At 47.1% G+C, this 14206-nt stretch overlaps 1 protein-coding gene across 1 annotated transcript; it reads right to left on the bottom strand.

Moving 5' to 3' along the window:
• Positions 1 to 9011: 9011 nt before the first annotated feature.
• Positions 9012 to 10129, bottom strand: LOC130039716 (nucleophosmin-like). The gene is made up of 2 exons (XM_056131591.1): positions 9615 to 10129; positions 9012 to 9035 (listed from the first exon to the last, which is right to left on the bottom strand). Exons 1-2 carry the CDS (start codon positions 10062 to 10064, stop codon positions 9012 to 9014), a joined length of 474 nt encoding a protein of 157 aa, XP_055987566.1. The 5' UTR covers positions 10065 to 10129.
• Between the last annotated feature and the right edge of the window lie 4077 nt (positions 10130 to 14206).

The raw sequence follows: 14206 nt of genomic DNA, 5'->3' as shown, positions 1-14206 counted from the left end.
TTATGTTACCATAAACATTGACAGTCCAAGTGCTTTTTCTATGCTAATATCAAAGTTTGGTAAAAACTAAAGGGCTTTTTCTGTGTCTGAAAACATGTTTGTATTCTTGTGGAATTGGTAAAAGTATCTGGTGTAGAAAGCTTATGATTGAAATAACTCAGGGACAAGAACTATTGAAATTAAGCCAAAGAGGCTTATATTATATTATATTATATTAATTGGCAGTTCAAAGGTTTTATGCTGTTATATCAATGTACATATTTGTATCTGCATTGGATTAGAATATTTGACCTAGAAAATCTTGTGAGTTGAAATAATTTGGTACATAAAAACAGGTTCATGTTTATTTTAAAATATGAGTTTCTAGAGTTATAAAGTTGGCTGCAAAACTTATCTTACCAGTGGTTTTTATTTGATCTCTGAGACTTTTGGTAACTAAAATTTCTAAAGGTACCTAGCAAAGAATTATGAGTGATCTCAGATGTCATCTTGATAGTCTGAAGCCATAGCATTGCACCTTGGTGAAAGTATGAGATAACTATATTGTTAATCAGCTTGTCCTGTATGTGAAAATGCATGCTATTATTATGATAACTTTATTTCATGCCAAGCTTTGTCTCCAGGTATCAACCTAGTCCTGACCTTCACAGAACTTTGTACACAAGTGTAAAATGCTTTCTGTTCTATGGTAATCTGAGTGTTTAATCTTTTTGCATTTGTATTTTCCTAGAAATCAGAATTCTAAAAATGGCTCTTGGTTAATTTCTAATGTAAAGTGAACTTTTGCCCAATGAATATATGTTGTAAGAACTTTAGTTGTGAGCATCTCTAAAGCCTTTTAAAATATCTATAGAACTGATGTAATGCTTTTGAAAAGGCACTGCAGAGTATTTTTGTCATGTTAAATGAGATGATTGGTAACTAGTGTCCAAACATGGGAGATCATGTGGTATTAAGTTTAGTAAAATAAGAGTTTAAACTTGTGGTATGACTCTTGGGAATATAGACGTGTGTCTTAAGTCAGAAAGATGATGGATGGATTGTTTGGACTCCTGTTACAGTGCTCTTAGGATCATTGAATTTTTCAAAAGTTGCAGGAAATCGAGTTTTTGACATGGTATTAAATTAGACATGTTAAACTGTACACTGGGCTCCTGATACATTGCTCTTATTAATGGGAAGTTAAAGTTTTTTCCACATGGGATTAAACATGTTAAACGGTATGCTTTATTTCTACAGACTTTAGCTTCTCTGACTAAGACCCACAGCAAACAGGTGTATTACATCTCTGTGAGTAAAATGAAATGCTTGCTTTTCTCTTCTTTTGTACCTTCAGTATGTTTTTGATGTTTCATGGCACTATGTTGGTTTGCATAAATCCAGATAAGTCTTTCCTCTCTGTAATAGGGTCTAGCCCTCATGCAGACAGGAAAAACAAACTATGGGACCCCAAAGCCCTCTTCCAGGGAACAGTCAGGGGATCTGTCTAAATGACAGGAGCAGGGATTTAACAGGTACTGTTTTCAAGTACCCTAAAAACCTCAGGGCGACCCTAGAGGCAGGCTGGCTCGAGGAAAGAGTGGAAATCATCACTGCTATGGAGAATGAGGAATCCAGGACTCTGCAATGACTAACTCAGTCTGGGCCTACTCTCAGCGTCAAGGAAAAACCTGGAAACCAGGATTTCTCCCAGCCCTGAAGAAGGGATGGGATGGATTCCTTTCTGCCAGGACATCTCTGTGGAAAATGAGGCCCGAAGGCTGGAGGCCATCCAGTTCGTCGTGGGACATCTTATGGCCAGGCCTGGGTAACCCTGACGTGCCAGATAAGATTAATGCCACTTTTGGTTTGTCTCCTGTCTTTAGTCGATCCCCAGGACTCAGTAAATAATGGGGTATCCCAAATGGAGAGTTCTCTAATCTTACTGTGTTTATGCAAAAGAACAAGCCAGGTTTGTTAAGCTATCTTGCAAAGTTTTAAAATGAAGGTGGAGAGAAAACCATGTTTCAGCAACTCGTTTTTTGTAAGAACCAGATTCTAATTCTACAGAGGTGATTGAATAAATGTATTTAATCTTGATCTAAAAGGTACTTCCTCTTTTGGGAAATTTAGATAAAACTTGGTTTACTGACTGTAGGTAAATAGCCTAATGTATAAAGGAACTCAATGTTATACATGCTGTCACTAGTCTGATCAGAGCATTGGAAGCCAGAGTTTTACTAGGGTGAGGCTCATCTCAAGAGTACAGAATTAATTGCTTTCCCCCAGTCTGTGAATTGGCCAAAGTGTCAAGAAAGGGCATCTAAACTGGTTAAATTAGAACGGATTAATATCTAGTCTAAAGTACTGTGAATTTTATTTCTACACTTTTTGTATTGCATCTCATTTTCTGTGAACAAAATTTTCTGTGAGTCGTTTGGAGAGAACAAGGATATTAACAGCTCTTAATTTTTGTTGCATCATGGGATTAACACCAGAGAATATTTCCTCTAAGCCAGAATGCTCTGCAGAAGAGGAACCATGGACATTGGAGGTTTCCAAAAGGAAGTTGATGGATTTACCCAACAAGGAAAGTTACTAACTCCTGGACCTATGCAATGGAATATTATTAAAGGGTTATGCTTTAACACCAGTGAAAACCATCTTCCATGGAAAGGAACTGAATAGCAAGTAAGGTAGAAGTAATTCAGAACTGTGCTTTCTGTGCCATTAATGAACCTAGAGGAAATCCTGAGCCTACTCTCCTAACACCTGTTCAGCATCAAGGAACTTAGAGGAGGATCAGCAGCTTGACCTTATGCAGATGATCAAATGCTCATACGTTCAAGCTATAAATACCTGTTGGTTCTAATTGAGAGCTTCAGTGTATGGGCAGAAGCTTTTCCTATCTGTACTGAGAAAGCCAGAGAATGGCTTGGTGTTTCTGTGTCCAGTAGAAATATCTGGACACAGGAAGTCATTTTTCTTTCAACCAAACCTGCGGGTAGAGTTATTCCTTTCCATTATTTTAGTGATAGATAAGGGTATGGCATTATGTCACTTTGGTTTCTGTTGCTTTAACGCTTGTTTTTTTAAGACAGCAAACAACTCTGTCCTTACTGGGTCAGAAAGGACCTTCTACTCCTCCCAGGGTCTAACCATTTCAAAGTGATATCCCTCAGTCTAATCGAACTGATTTTTTCTTTCAAATAACTTCAGGAACCCAACCAATTCATTGCTGAGGGCCACTAAAAGCTGAGGTAGTATGAGATTTCACCCCTTGTGTAGGCAGGGCCAGCGTCCCATTGTCAGCATGAAGCAGCTCCAGAAGATGGACCTTCTGCCATTCTCCCTTAAAGATTTAAGGTGGTGGAATCTCTAGGGGGGATTTGATGTAGGCAGGTAGATAGGGAAAGGCTCTCTGCAATGAAACAAAGTCTCATAGAAGAATTCTAGGACCAACCCACCCTGTGGAGACAGAGAATAAGGACTTGATAAGACCATCCCCAGACCCTGAAGATATGGGCCTCCTCCCCATGAAATTCCTCCTTTCTGAAACCCGCTTTTCTATCCGGTTGGCTCCAGCGACCCAGCCCCAAGGAGATCCCAGGACATTCCAAATCAGATGACTCTCGAACCCGCTTTCTATCCGGTTGACTCCAGCGACCCAGCCCCAAGGAGATCCCAGGACATTCCAAGTCAGATGACTCTCGAACCCGCTTTCAATCCGGTTGACTCCAGTGACCCAGCCCCAAGGAGATTCCAGAACATTCTGAGTCGGAAGGATCTATAAGAACCAGCTTGAGAGCCCACTTGGCGCTCTCTCCACCCTCGGAGAAGCCCGCGTTCCCTCTGGACGCGTTACTCTCTCTCTCTTACTCTCCATTCCCCCGCTTATCTGCTTATCCCTTCCTCTCCCTCTCCAAAAGCCTCCAAATAAAACCTGTTACTTCACTGCTCGTCTACTCCTGAAATTCTTTTCTGTGAGCGAGACAAGAACCCCAGAAACCTCGGGTAAGGCTTGGGACTGGTCTCTCCTTTCCTGCAAAGAGCAAATTCTCGCCCCAGCTTGAGTCCGTGGCTCCCCGAGCAATCGGGTGGCGGGGATTAACTCCCGTGCCGAGAAGATCAAGCGGATTCAGGTGTGGCTTGACAGCCACCTTGTGGGGCTGGCGGGGCTTAGGCCTGTGCCGAGCAGGTGCTCACTGCAGACTTTACCGGTCCTAGCCTACCCAGGGTTCCGGGTGGCAGAGGCGGGTGAGGAGAAAGTGGCTGTCTTTCTCCTCCCCACTTCACATAAGTCACCCGTGGGGCCCACGGACATCAGTGCTTCCACCATTGTCCACCCTGGCAGTTTCATCACTGGGTGCTCCTGACCCACAGTCCCCATCCCAAGGAGATGCCGTCACTGACCCTGGTTTTACACCTGTTCCTTGGACAGTGGGTAACACCCGTGCAGTGATTGGAGCTACAGGACACCGGGTGTTTTACCAAATATGCCTGATGTTTGTGGAGGATTGTTTCTAGCTGTGCAGAGAAGAGAGCTTGAGGTCCAGTTTGTTTGTTAAGTTAATGAATTTTCATGGACCTTATGATGCTTTCATCATTTGTATGAAAGTGGAAACGTTAATGTCTATTTTTCGAATACGGCTGATTTCTACCCACATGCATGTACTTAACCAGATAGTTTCGAGTAGATTCAATGTATAAAGACTCCCATGGCACCATATGGCACAAAGACATGGATATAAATGTTTACATCTCTACAAATTTATTTTTAATTTTTCTCATTTAATTATTTTTATACAAATTGTTTTATTGCAATTGGCATTTTTAAAAAAGTACACATTTGACTGAAATCTTCAGGTTCTTACAGAGTAGGTTGGGCTACCACCCCCATCTTCCTCTTCTTCAGGAAACCTGTCCGTCACACCCATGAACTCTCTGGAACCAATGAGCTCATTAAAAAAAGCTCATTAACTAACCGTGATCCAGAGACTCATAAACAAAATCCAAAAAGACCACCAAGTTTTGAAAATACTTCCAGACCCTGTGCCAGGCTCAGTCTCCCCAGGGAGCGTTGGGTGAGCCCAGCATCTGCCCAAACAGAGCTGCAGCAGCCGAAACCCTCTACACGTCACAACTGCCTTCATGCTTAAGCCAAACTGCACTACTGGGGATGAGCCTCTTCCATAAATTGATCTGTTAAACAACTCAGGTATATGCAGGTTTTGTAACCAAAATCCCCAGGTTCTCACGGAGTAAGGATGGGCTACCTCCCCTCATCCTCATGTCAATCACCCCCATGCACTGCTTCAAATAATGTCATTAACCAGCCATGATCCAGAGACCATAAATGAATCTCAAAAGAGATCAGCAATTGCAGAGATGATTCTGGACCCCACTGCAGGCTCTGTCATCCAGGGCACCCAAAGTCCATCTAGTTAATAATGCATTGGAACCCTGTACAGAAATTTTGAATTCCAGGAGCATGCCTGTGTAAACACACAAAAAATAAAACGGCCGGCGGTCTTGCCGTTTCCCCACTCCAGGGAGGACGATGGCGATGGTCAGGTGAAGGAAGGAAACGAGGCCAAGCTGGTTGGTCTTAGTAGCCGTTTATTACATGGAAGAGATGTATGTCATGGAGGCCTCAGGAATCCTCGAGCACGTGCGCCTTTGTTCTCTCAGCTTCTGTCCTCAGCCCCATCTTCCCAGGTTCTCTGATGCACGTGTCCCCCAGAGAGCCCTGAAATCTCCCTTATATAGATCATAGTACCTCTAAAGGGCGCAATATAATGATGTCATCAAAAGGAGTTACAGAAAGAACATTGAGGCAGCAAACATACATTGTTTCCTTACATCTGCAGGCCAGTAATCCTGGCCTCACCTTTTCACAAGCTACAAGCACTTAGATTAGCACAACAAAGACCAGTCTGCTAGAGCTTGGAATCTACATCTCCAAAAAGCAGTCTCATCCAAGCTAGTCAGGACACACAGGAAACTGCTTCTAGGACGTGTTTCTCCTCTCCTTGTCCAACCAACATATAAGCATACATAATATTAATCATTTCGTATGGACACAGTAAGAAATACTTTGAGCTTATAGAATTGCTCTCCTAGGACCATCTCGATCTCAGACTGCAGTGCTCAGGCCAGATATCTTTCCTATTCCTAGCAGTAGGGCCCTAGTCTCGTTATTTTTGGATCATGACATCATTTGCCTATGATCAAACTCTTAACTTATAGTTAAGAATCGTGGCACCTTGGCCTGGGCCATCGCGATGCCAGGGTAGCACATAACTTACCGGCTTGCTCTGGTTCCATCCAGTCCCACGTCGGGACCCTGCCCTTGGAGTGCTAGGAAGTGAGGGCAACTGAGGCTTAAGTTGAGAAGGCAGATGCCCAGGAGTGAATAATATTCAAAGCCAATCAATTCCTAAGTTATAAAGCATAATATTAATTAATTGTCTTCCTGTATCTATACAAAAGGACATTGCATTAAAGTAAACTGCTCAAAGACATAAGGAGAGGAGAAAGGCAATATTAACTTACAGTACAGCTTCAGTGTCCAAGAAGGATGAGACCTTACAAATTGGTTGGGGAAGAGAGCATAGAAGAGGTTACAGACAGACAAAGTAATGGGAGTGACTCGGGAGCACTGTGATGGGTACAATCTGATAAACCTAAGCTCCGTTTACTCCAACACATGCCGTCATGAATGCAGCTGCGTGTCATCTCAAACTCTACACCACTGATAAACCAGGAGTAGCCACCGTATGGGATGCGATGGCAAGCTGAAGGCAACCAATCTCAGTTAGGAAAATATAAACATACAAGGCTTAATCTGTAACAACATGTTAGTGCTCTCTTCTACAAGCCCTTAATGGCTCCTTGGTGCTATAGAACGATCTTCACACACTTTCTTCTACAGAAATATTTTTGATCATTTTTGTGAGTTATGAAAAGAAACAGAAAATAAATTCTTCAGGTCCTGCTATAGGGGCAGGCTTGAGGAGTGGTTGGGAAAATTGAACACAATGGCGATGGGAAAGTGCAAAGTTGTTCGGATTGGGGTTGGAATAATGAATGCAATAAGCAGCAAACTACTTTAGAAAAACACATAAATATATTTCAAAATAAAGAAAGAAAAACACTTCTAAAGAAATTACATAAAATATCTTCGTAGGTCTCAAAGTAGTTTGGAAATTTTATTGAAATGTCATCCCAGCACAGTGGTCCAGTTCTTCTCTCTAGGCACACCTGCCCCTGCCAACATCTGCACACAGCTCCTGAGAAACCAAGGGATTCGCCTGCACATGCTCCCAGCCCTGGGGCTGTTTCCCACCAGGCTACACAGGGAGGAACCCCGACCCAATGAAGCTTATTCGGCAGCGCTCATGGAATCACGTCATTCAGTGTGTGGTTAGTGTACAACCGCCGAGGATCCTTAATACAGAAAATAAAAAAAAGCAGTAAACCCCAAGGACACCTCTCAGCCGTGACGGGCACCACTGACAAAAAGCTTAGTATAGACAATAAACTCTTTTAGATTTGGAGATGAACAAGGAAAACTGATGTTTCACATTCTGCACGAAGTGCTGAGATTCTAGGTTCATGATCACAATCATGATCATCCTGTTGTTCATCGATTGCCTCGAGCAGGCACCAGTAACGTCTCCTTCGTCCTAGCCCTGAGATTTTAAATAGTGCCATATTCAAGGCTCTTTCAGGGTTAGGAGAATGAGACTCATCATTGTTACTGGCATTTGGCATATTGAGTATGCCATGGGGAGTTTGCCAGACTCGGCTGTGCGGGCAGGATACATTTGGTAGCTTGCCGGGTTGTCCAAAGTAAGAAGGAGATAATAAGATGTCACGCAGTCAAGAATGTGGCAGCGCGCTTTGGGGAGCTGGGTTTTATCGTCTCTGGGTCTCAGCCGTTGATGGAATTACCTGGCACCAGGGGCAGTTGGTGGTGTGACGCCTATCTACTGGAAGATGGGGGATCTGGGTGGAGGAGGCCCAGTCCTGATCTGAGCGGGCTTGGAGATCTCAGTTCTGGGACCCGCATGCCTGGGTTCCTCTGCTGGTTCCTTCATGCATGTGGAGAGTGGTCTCAGCATGGCTGTGGCTGGTTGCAGAGGTCTTCGGCTGCCGAGGCTCTGCCTGGGGCAGGGACGGAAACTCAACCCGCCCCCCTTCAAAGGGCCCCGGTGAGGACAGCCAAGCACAGGGGCAGGAGACTCTGCACTGATTCTAGGTTAAAGCAAAAAACTGTGTCACCTTTATTTCAACTGTGGGGAGAAAATGGAAACTTGCCCTGTCTGGTTGAAGGAATATCTATATATTCTTATAATAAAAAACATTTATATATGTATTTAATCTGCCTACATTAGAATCCCATTTATTCCATGATAAAACTATGATTTTTTGAAAAAACAGCTACCTAGTACCACACAGAACAGAAAAACCTTAACTTATCTCTAAACTTATCTCAACTGTGAAGCTGCATGTTGTATCCACGAATGTGATACACTTTGTACATAACATATATGAGAATCAGTCTTAAGTGCAGCAAGAGAGAGTCGGAGGTGGTTCAGGGAGGAGGTGCCCTTTAATTTCTTGGTCTTCCTTCCTTGACCATAATCAGGTCACTCTATCCTCCAGGACAGTTAGACCAGCTGTGCTACTTCTGGAATTCTCTGCTGAAATGAAGGTCTGGTTTGGAAAGGGAAGGCTAGAGGGAAAGCTATTCCCAAGGGGTGCGAGTGTGTCTCGGCAAGGCACAGTGGTGATGTGGGGTGTCAGGAAGCCTGAAGGTACCGGCAGACTGCTGATGCCCTCACCTTGCGGGCCCGGTTGGCCTGCCAGGGGCACAGAGCCCCGGGCCCCAGCAGCAGCGGCCCCAGCAGGGACTAGGCAGTGGCCAGGGCTGCTGCCATCCTTGCCTGGTAACTCTGGCAGCCTCAGCCCAAATCCAGCAGGGCCTGACCCAGGCACACCTCTCCCCGGTCTCCCACTCTAGGCGCTCAAAGAGGTTCCTCTACCAGGTGCTGCGGGTGGAGTGGGGTGGTTCTGGGCAGAAATGGTGGCCAGGCTGCCCCCGTTGGCTGAGCCATGGGAGCAGGGTTCCAGTCTTGGCGGCTTCTGGTCCACAGCGGGCAGCTCAGCTGCCCAGGATGCATCTCACGGCAGAAACCTGGCAGCGCAGCTGGAGCATTGCCAGGCTGGCTCCGAAAGGTGCCTTATTCAGGGCTGGAGCGACAGCACAGCGGGGAGGGTGTTTGCCTTGCAACTGGCCGACCCAAGTTTGATTCCTAGCATCCCATAGGGTCCCCCCAAGCACCACCAGGAGTAATTCCTGAGTGTAGAGCCAGGAGTAACTTTTGAGCTTCACTGGGTTAACCCTAAATGCAAATCACTGTCACTGTCACTGTCCTCCTGTTGTTCATCGATTTGCTCATGCGGGCCTCGTAACATTGTGAGACTTGTTACTGTGTTTGGCATATCAAATACATCACAGGTAGTTTTCCAGGCTCTGCTGTGTGCGTGAGATAGTCTTGGTAGCTTGCCGGGCTCTCTGAGAGGGGCAGAGGATTAAAAATATCTGAAGACTATACAAAGCATGGTACCTTGCTGCCGCCCCCAGGAGCAGAATGCTTCCCAGATATGCTCAAGAGCTTCACGTCGTCATCCTCTTCATCTTCTGACTCTGCATCTTCCTCCACGGCAACCAAGTGCTGCCCGGAGATGTGCACAGGCCCGGAACCGCACTTCAACCGCAGAACCACCGGCGGGGTGATCTCAAAGCCCCCGAGGGAAACCGTTGGCTGCACCGACATTGTCAAAGTTGCCAGTGTCACTTTAATGGGACTGCCTTCGTAATTCATGGCTTCCGCTTCAACAATGTGCAGCTCGTCCTTGGCACCAGCCCCCAAACTGACCGTTCTCAAAGACAGCTGGTGCTCATTTTCATCGTTATCCACTTTAAAATGATAATCTTTGTCTGCCTTTAGCTCACAACCGAAAAGGTAGTTTTGGGGCCTCAGGGGGCTCATGTCCATGTCCATCGAATCTTCCATGGGGCAGGGGCACGCACGGGCGTGGCAGAGGAGGCGAGCGGAGACACGCGGCCCTGCAGCGGAGGAGCGGCGCGCAGGACAGAATCGCACCAGGGCTGGAGTGATAGCACAGCAGGTAGGGCGTTCGCCTTACAAGCGGCCAACATGGCTGACCCGAGTTTGATTCTCCGCCCCTCTCGGAGAGCCTGGCAAGCTACTGAGAGTATTCGATATGCCAGACACAGTAACAACAAAGTCTCCAATGGAGACGTTACTGGGCCCGCTCGAGCAAATCGACGATCAACGGGAGGGTCTTTACCTTTTTTTTATATAAAGCATGAACTACTATCGATATGCCGGGCACTGACTTGGGACAGGTCCTGGGCCATCACGTCACTCGGGAGCAGACCAGCTCACTCCTCCTTTGGGCCTGGGGGACATGAGGGCCCTCGTCCAGGCCAACTGCAACACAGCTCCTGGACTGGCCATCATTTCTCTGCATTCTGGAACATTCTAGCCCCTCAGTCTCTTCACGCTCAGGTCCCACTGAAGAATGCTAAGTACGGCGAGAGTTTCAGGCGTCACTGCATCCAGCAACACTTCATTTCATGCTCTCTTTCCAGCCCAGGGAATATTCACAGACATCCGCTGGGAACTCTGCAAGTGGGGAAAGTGGGGAGGGGAGGGGAGGGCCGTGTGCTCTTCTTGTTTGACCAGATGCGGCCTTTGCCGTCACACGCTGTGGCTGGGTTCTGAGAAGGACATCCTCGGGTGACCTCTGTGCAATGAGGCCACACCAGAGTTGTCCCACAGGCTACTGCAGCCATGCCACAAGTCCCCAAGGAGAAGTGGCAGGGACACAATCTCTGCCAGTGAGGGAGCCCGGGGTGTCCTCCGGGAAGGCCCAGCATTCTTTTTTCATTCTTTTTTGGTCCACACCCGGCGATGCTCAGGGGTTACTCCTGGCTCATGAACTCAGAAATTACTCCTGGCGGTGCTCGGGGGACCCTATGGGATGCTGGGAATTGAACCAGGGTCGGCAGAGTGCAAGGTAAAGGCCCTCCCCACTGTGCTATCGCTCCAGCCCCAGGCCCAGCATTTCTACACGCAGAGTGAGAGGACTCACTGGTTATGGGGGTTTATCTTTGTTTAATGGGGTCCCCTGGGCACCCACAGTGGATGCAGTTGGGGATGGCAGGCAGGCGGTGCCAGGGATGCGACTCTGGGCCCTGCAGGGCAAATGCTTAACCACTGGAGTCACATCCCTGGCCTGAACTGGAAAATCTAATTATTTGTTTTTGATTGTGTGTGTGTGTGTGTGTGTGTGTGTGTGTGTGTGTGTGTGAGGGGGGAAGTGACACCGCCAGTGACAGCCGTGGAAGGCACAGTCACAGAGCACGGGGGCTGTGGGGGCAGGGGGATGCGTGTCAGAATCACTAGGGCCGCCAAGATTATTTCTTGATGCAAAGAGGGAAGCTTTTTTTTTTTAGTTTTTATGATTTTTTCTTTTTGAATCACACCTGGTGATGCACAGGGGTTACTCCTGGCTCTGTACTCAGGGAATTACTTCTGGTGGTGCTCAGGGGACCATATGGAAAGCTGGGAATTGAACCGGGTATGCTGCGTGCAAGGAAATGCCCTACCCGCTGTTCTATTTCTCCAGCCTGGGTAGCTTCTATTGGAGTTTCCATTCACCGTGTTATCTGTCTCCTCTGCGGGTCACCAGCATCGAAGGCTTTGGGGGTCTGCTCTCTACCCTAGGCTCTGGCTGAGAGAGAAACCCAACCGGAATATGTCACAGACACCAACATCAGACTGTGACGGGGGTAATGCCTGCAAATAAATAAAAGCAAATAAAAAAATCAATAAATAAAAAATAAAAAGACACCCACCACCGCCACCACCATGCATTAAAAAAAACACTTTTTCATGAACTGACCCTTACTTTCATTTCAGGGATATCAGGGAGAGTTTCTGTGCCGTCGCACCTGCAGTTTAGAGGTCCGGAATGCCCCGGATCTGCCCATGGTGGACCCTGTGTGCCTCCCGCCCTCCGATTATTTCCACAAGTTCAGCTTTAATTCACAAGGAAATTTCACAACGTTTATTTATTTCTGGTAACCTGCAGTTATGCTTTACTCCTCATGCCTGTGTACACATCTATGGATACATCTATGGACATATGCATATATATGCATCGATATATGCAAAGTCACTTGCTCACATTTGATATTTCAGTACAAACTATCAAATGACTGAGTGGCTTTTTAAAGGTACTACTCGGGGACTTTTACACTTATTTGATTTTTTTTTTTCAGTTGGCATGGGATTTTCCCGACAACAAGGGGAAGAGATTTCAGTGAAAAAGGAAGAGAAAAGAAGAGTGTTGGGATGGGCATCCAGGGTAGCTGGGTCCCTGGAAAAGAAGGTCATGAGAGGAGCCTTCAGGACAGTGGAATTCACACGCTACAGCATCCTCAGAGTGCTCTCTGGTGGCAGGTGGGTCCTGTCACCGAGAAGATAACAGTAGCTGAGGAACTAAGCTGTGGAGATGGATTAGATATTATTGCTGGGAGATTCTCTGTCTCACCCACCAGGATTCTTGGAATCATGTGAGAATTTACTCCCGAAAGCCCATTGTTCGGCACACTCATCCATTGCCCAGCTGGGTCGGTCCCAAAGAATGAGACAGACGGACTCTGTCACTTGTTTAGGGGACAGGTTACACTGGACAGCCCTGACCAGCGAGGGAGATTTGTCATTGCTTGAAGAAAATTTCTCGTCCAGACCCTGGAGCTCCCTGATTCCTGATACCTCAGCTGTTGTTTAAGTTGATGGCGAGGGAAGGAGAGTGAGTGGTAGGTGCTCTAAGTATGAACAGGACTATGGAGAGCAAAGGCCGGGATATTGGCACAGCTGTGGCCACAGGGGGGCAGACAGTCAGTGTGTCCTGAGCTCAGCATAATCTCTTATTCTGCCTTCGGGACGGTTGTGGCCCACTCTGTCTAAACCACACCTCTTGACCCTCTTACTCCTGGGCAAACACTTACAACACTCATGTTTGAACTCAACTTGTTTACCCAGGGCCTCTCCCACTCTTGGTGTTTCTGCTAAGAGACCAATTTCCCACAGGGCTTGGTGTATGCGCCCAGCACACAGGGCCCATGATGGGAACTGAGCTGAGATGGGGCTAAAAGGAGCCCCAGTGACAATCATCAGTATATCTCTTGCAAGTGCTGGACAAATAGGACAGGGGCAGGACATCTGCCTTGCACGGGGCCAACCCAGTATTCCAGCATCCCTATGGTTCCCTGAGCACGGCCAGCAGTAAGTCCTGAGGGAAGACCCAGGAGTAACTCCTGAGTTCACAGGAGCAGTTCCTAGACACAGAGCTAGAGTTATCCCTTAGCATCACCCAACACTGACAAAAGAACTTACAAATAAATATGTTGGTGTAGAGGCTGGAGTGATAGTACAAGCCTGTGTCTTGCCTTCCGTGTGCAGTACTAGAAACCTCTTATGGTCACAGCATCACAGAGGAGTGACCCCTGAGTGCAGAGCCAGGAGGAAGATCATCACAGCCAAGTGCGGTCCATATAACTCACCACAAAGGTCATTTGGGGCCGCAGAAGGCTGCGGGGTCATGGGGGTCATGGTCAAGACAAGAGAGCTGGCCTGTCCCGGGGTGTCTGCTGTGTGTCTCCTCCTGTGTCAGCACCAGGTGGCCTCCAGGGGTTCCCAGCTCCCCGCCCTCATGGGCACCTCAAGAGGAACCATCATCTCTGTCCCCAGGGACTGGGCTCATCAACATGCCCTGAGCTTCCAACTGTGGTGGGGGTTCTAGATCCCCTCAACTCTCACTCTCCCCCGGCTGTTTCTCTCCTTTCATCAAGCACCTCCAAAGGCCATTTCCACAGGGCGTGTGGGAACCCCTCTGCTCTGTCACTCTCCAGCAGAAGACACTGAGGCCGATTCCTCGCTCTTCTAGCTGTGCTTCCCTTTGCTTTTCCAAATCTGCTCATGAAGCTGCGTTTTCCCACGTTCATGCTCCGCTGTGTTCAGTGGCACCAGCCTGCCCCACTCCCACCTCAGCCCTCCTGTGACTTTGCTTCCAGGTCTGCATCATCACTAGTACTCAGGCAGGATTGGGGGGACGCTGTGTT

This window comes from Sorex fumeus, unplaced genomic scaffold (assembly GCF_029834395.1).
Source record: "Sorex fumeus unplaced genomic scaffold, SorFum_2.1 ptg000093l, whole genome shotgun sequence".
In the NCBI taxonomy this organism is placed as follows: Eukaryota; Metazoa; Chordata; class Mammalia; order Eulipotyphla; family Soricidae; genus Sorex; species Sorex fumeus.
Note: the sequence above shows the minus strand (reverse complement) of the source record. Positions and strands in the feature narration are given on the sequence as shown.

What these genes read in the sequence shown, in the direction of transcription:
- LOC130039716 (XM_056131591.1), bottom strand. Translation starts at nt 10,064, where the DNA reads ATGGAAGATTCGATGGACATGGACATGAGCCCCCTGAGGCCCCAAAAC. An exon ending in CTCCTGGGGGCGGCAGCAAG is followed by an intron (nt 9,036 to 9,614) that starts GTACCATGCTTT and finishes CTCCACCCGCAG; the next exon opens with CACCTGGTAGAGGAACCTCT.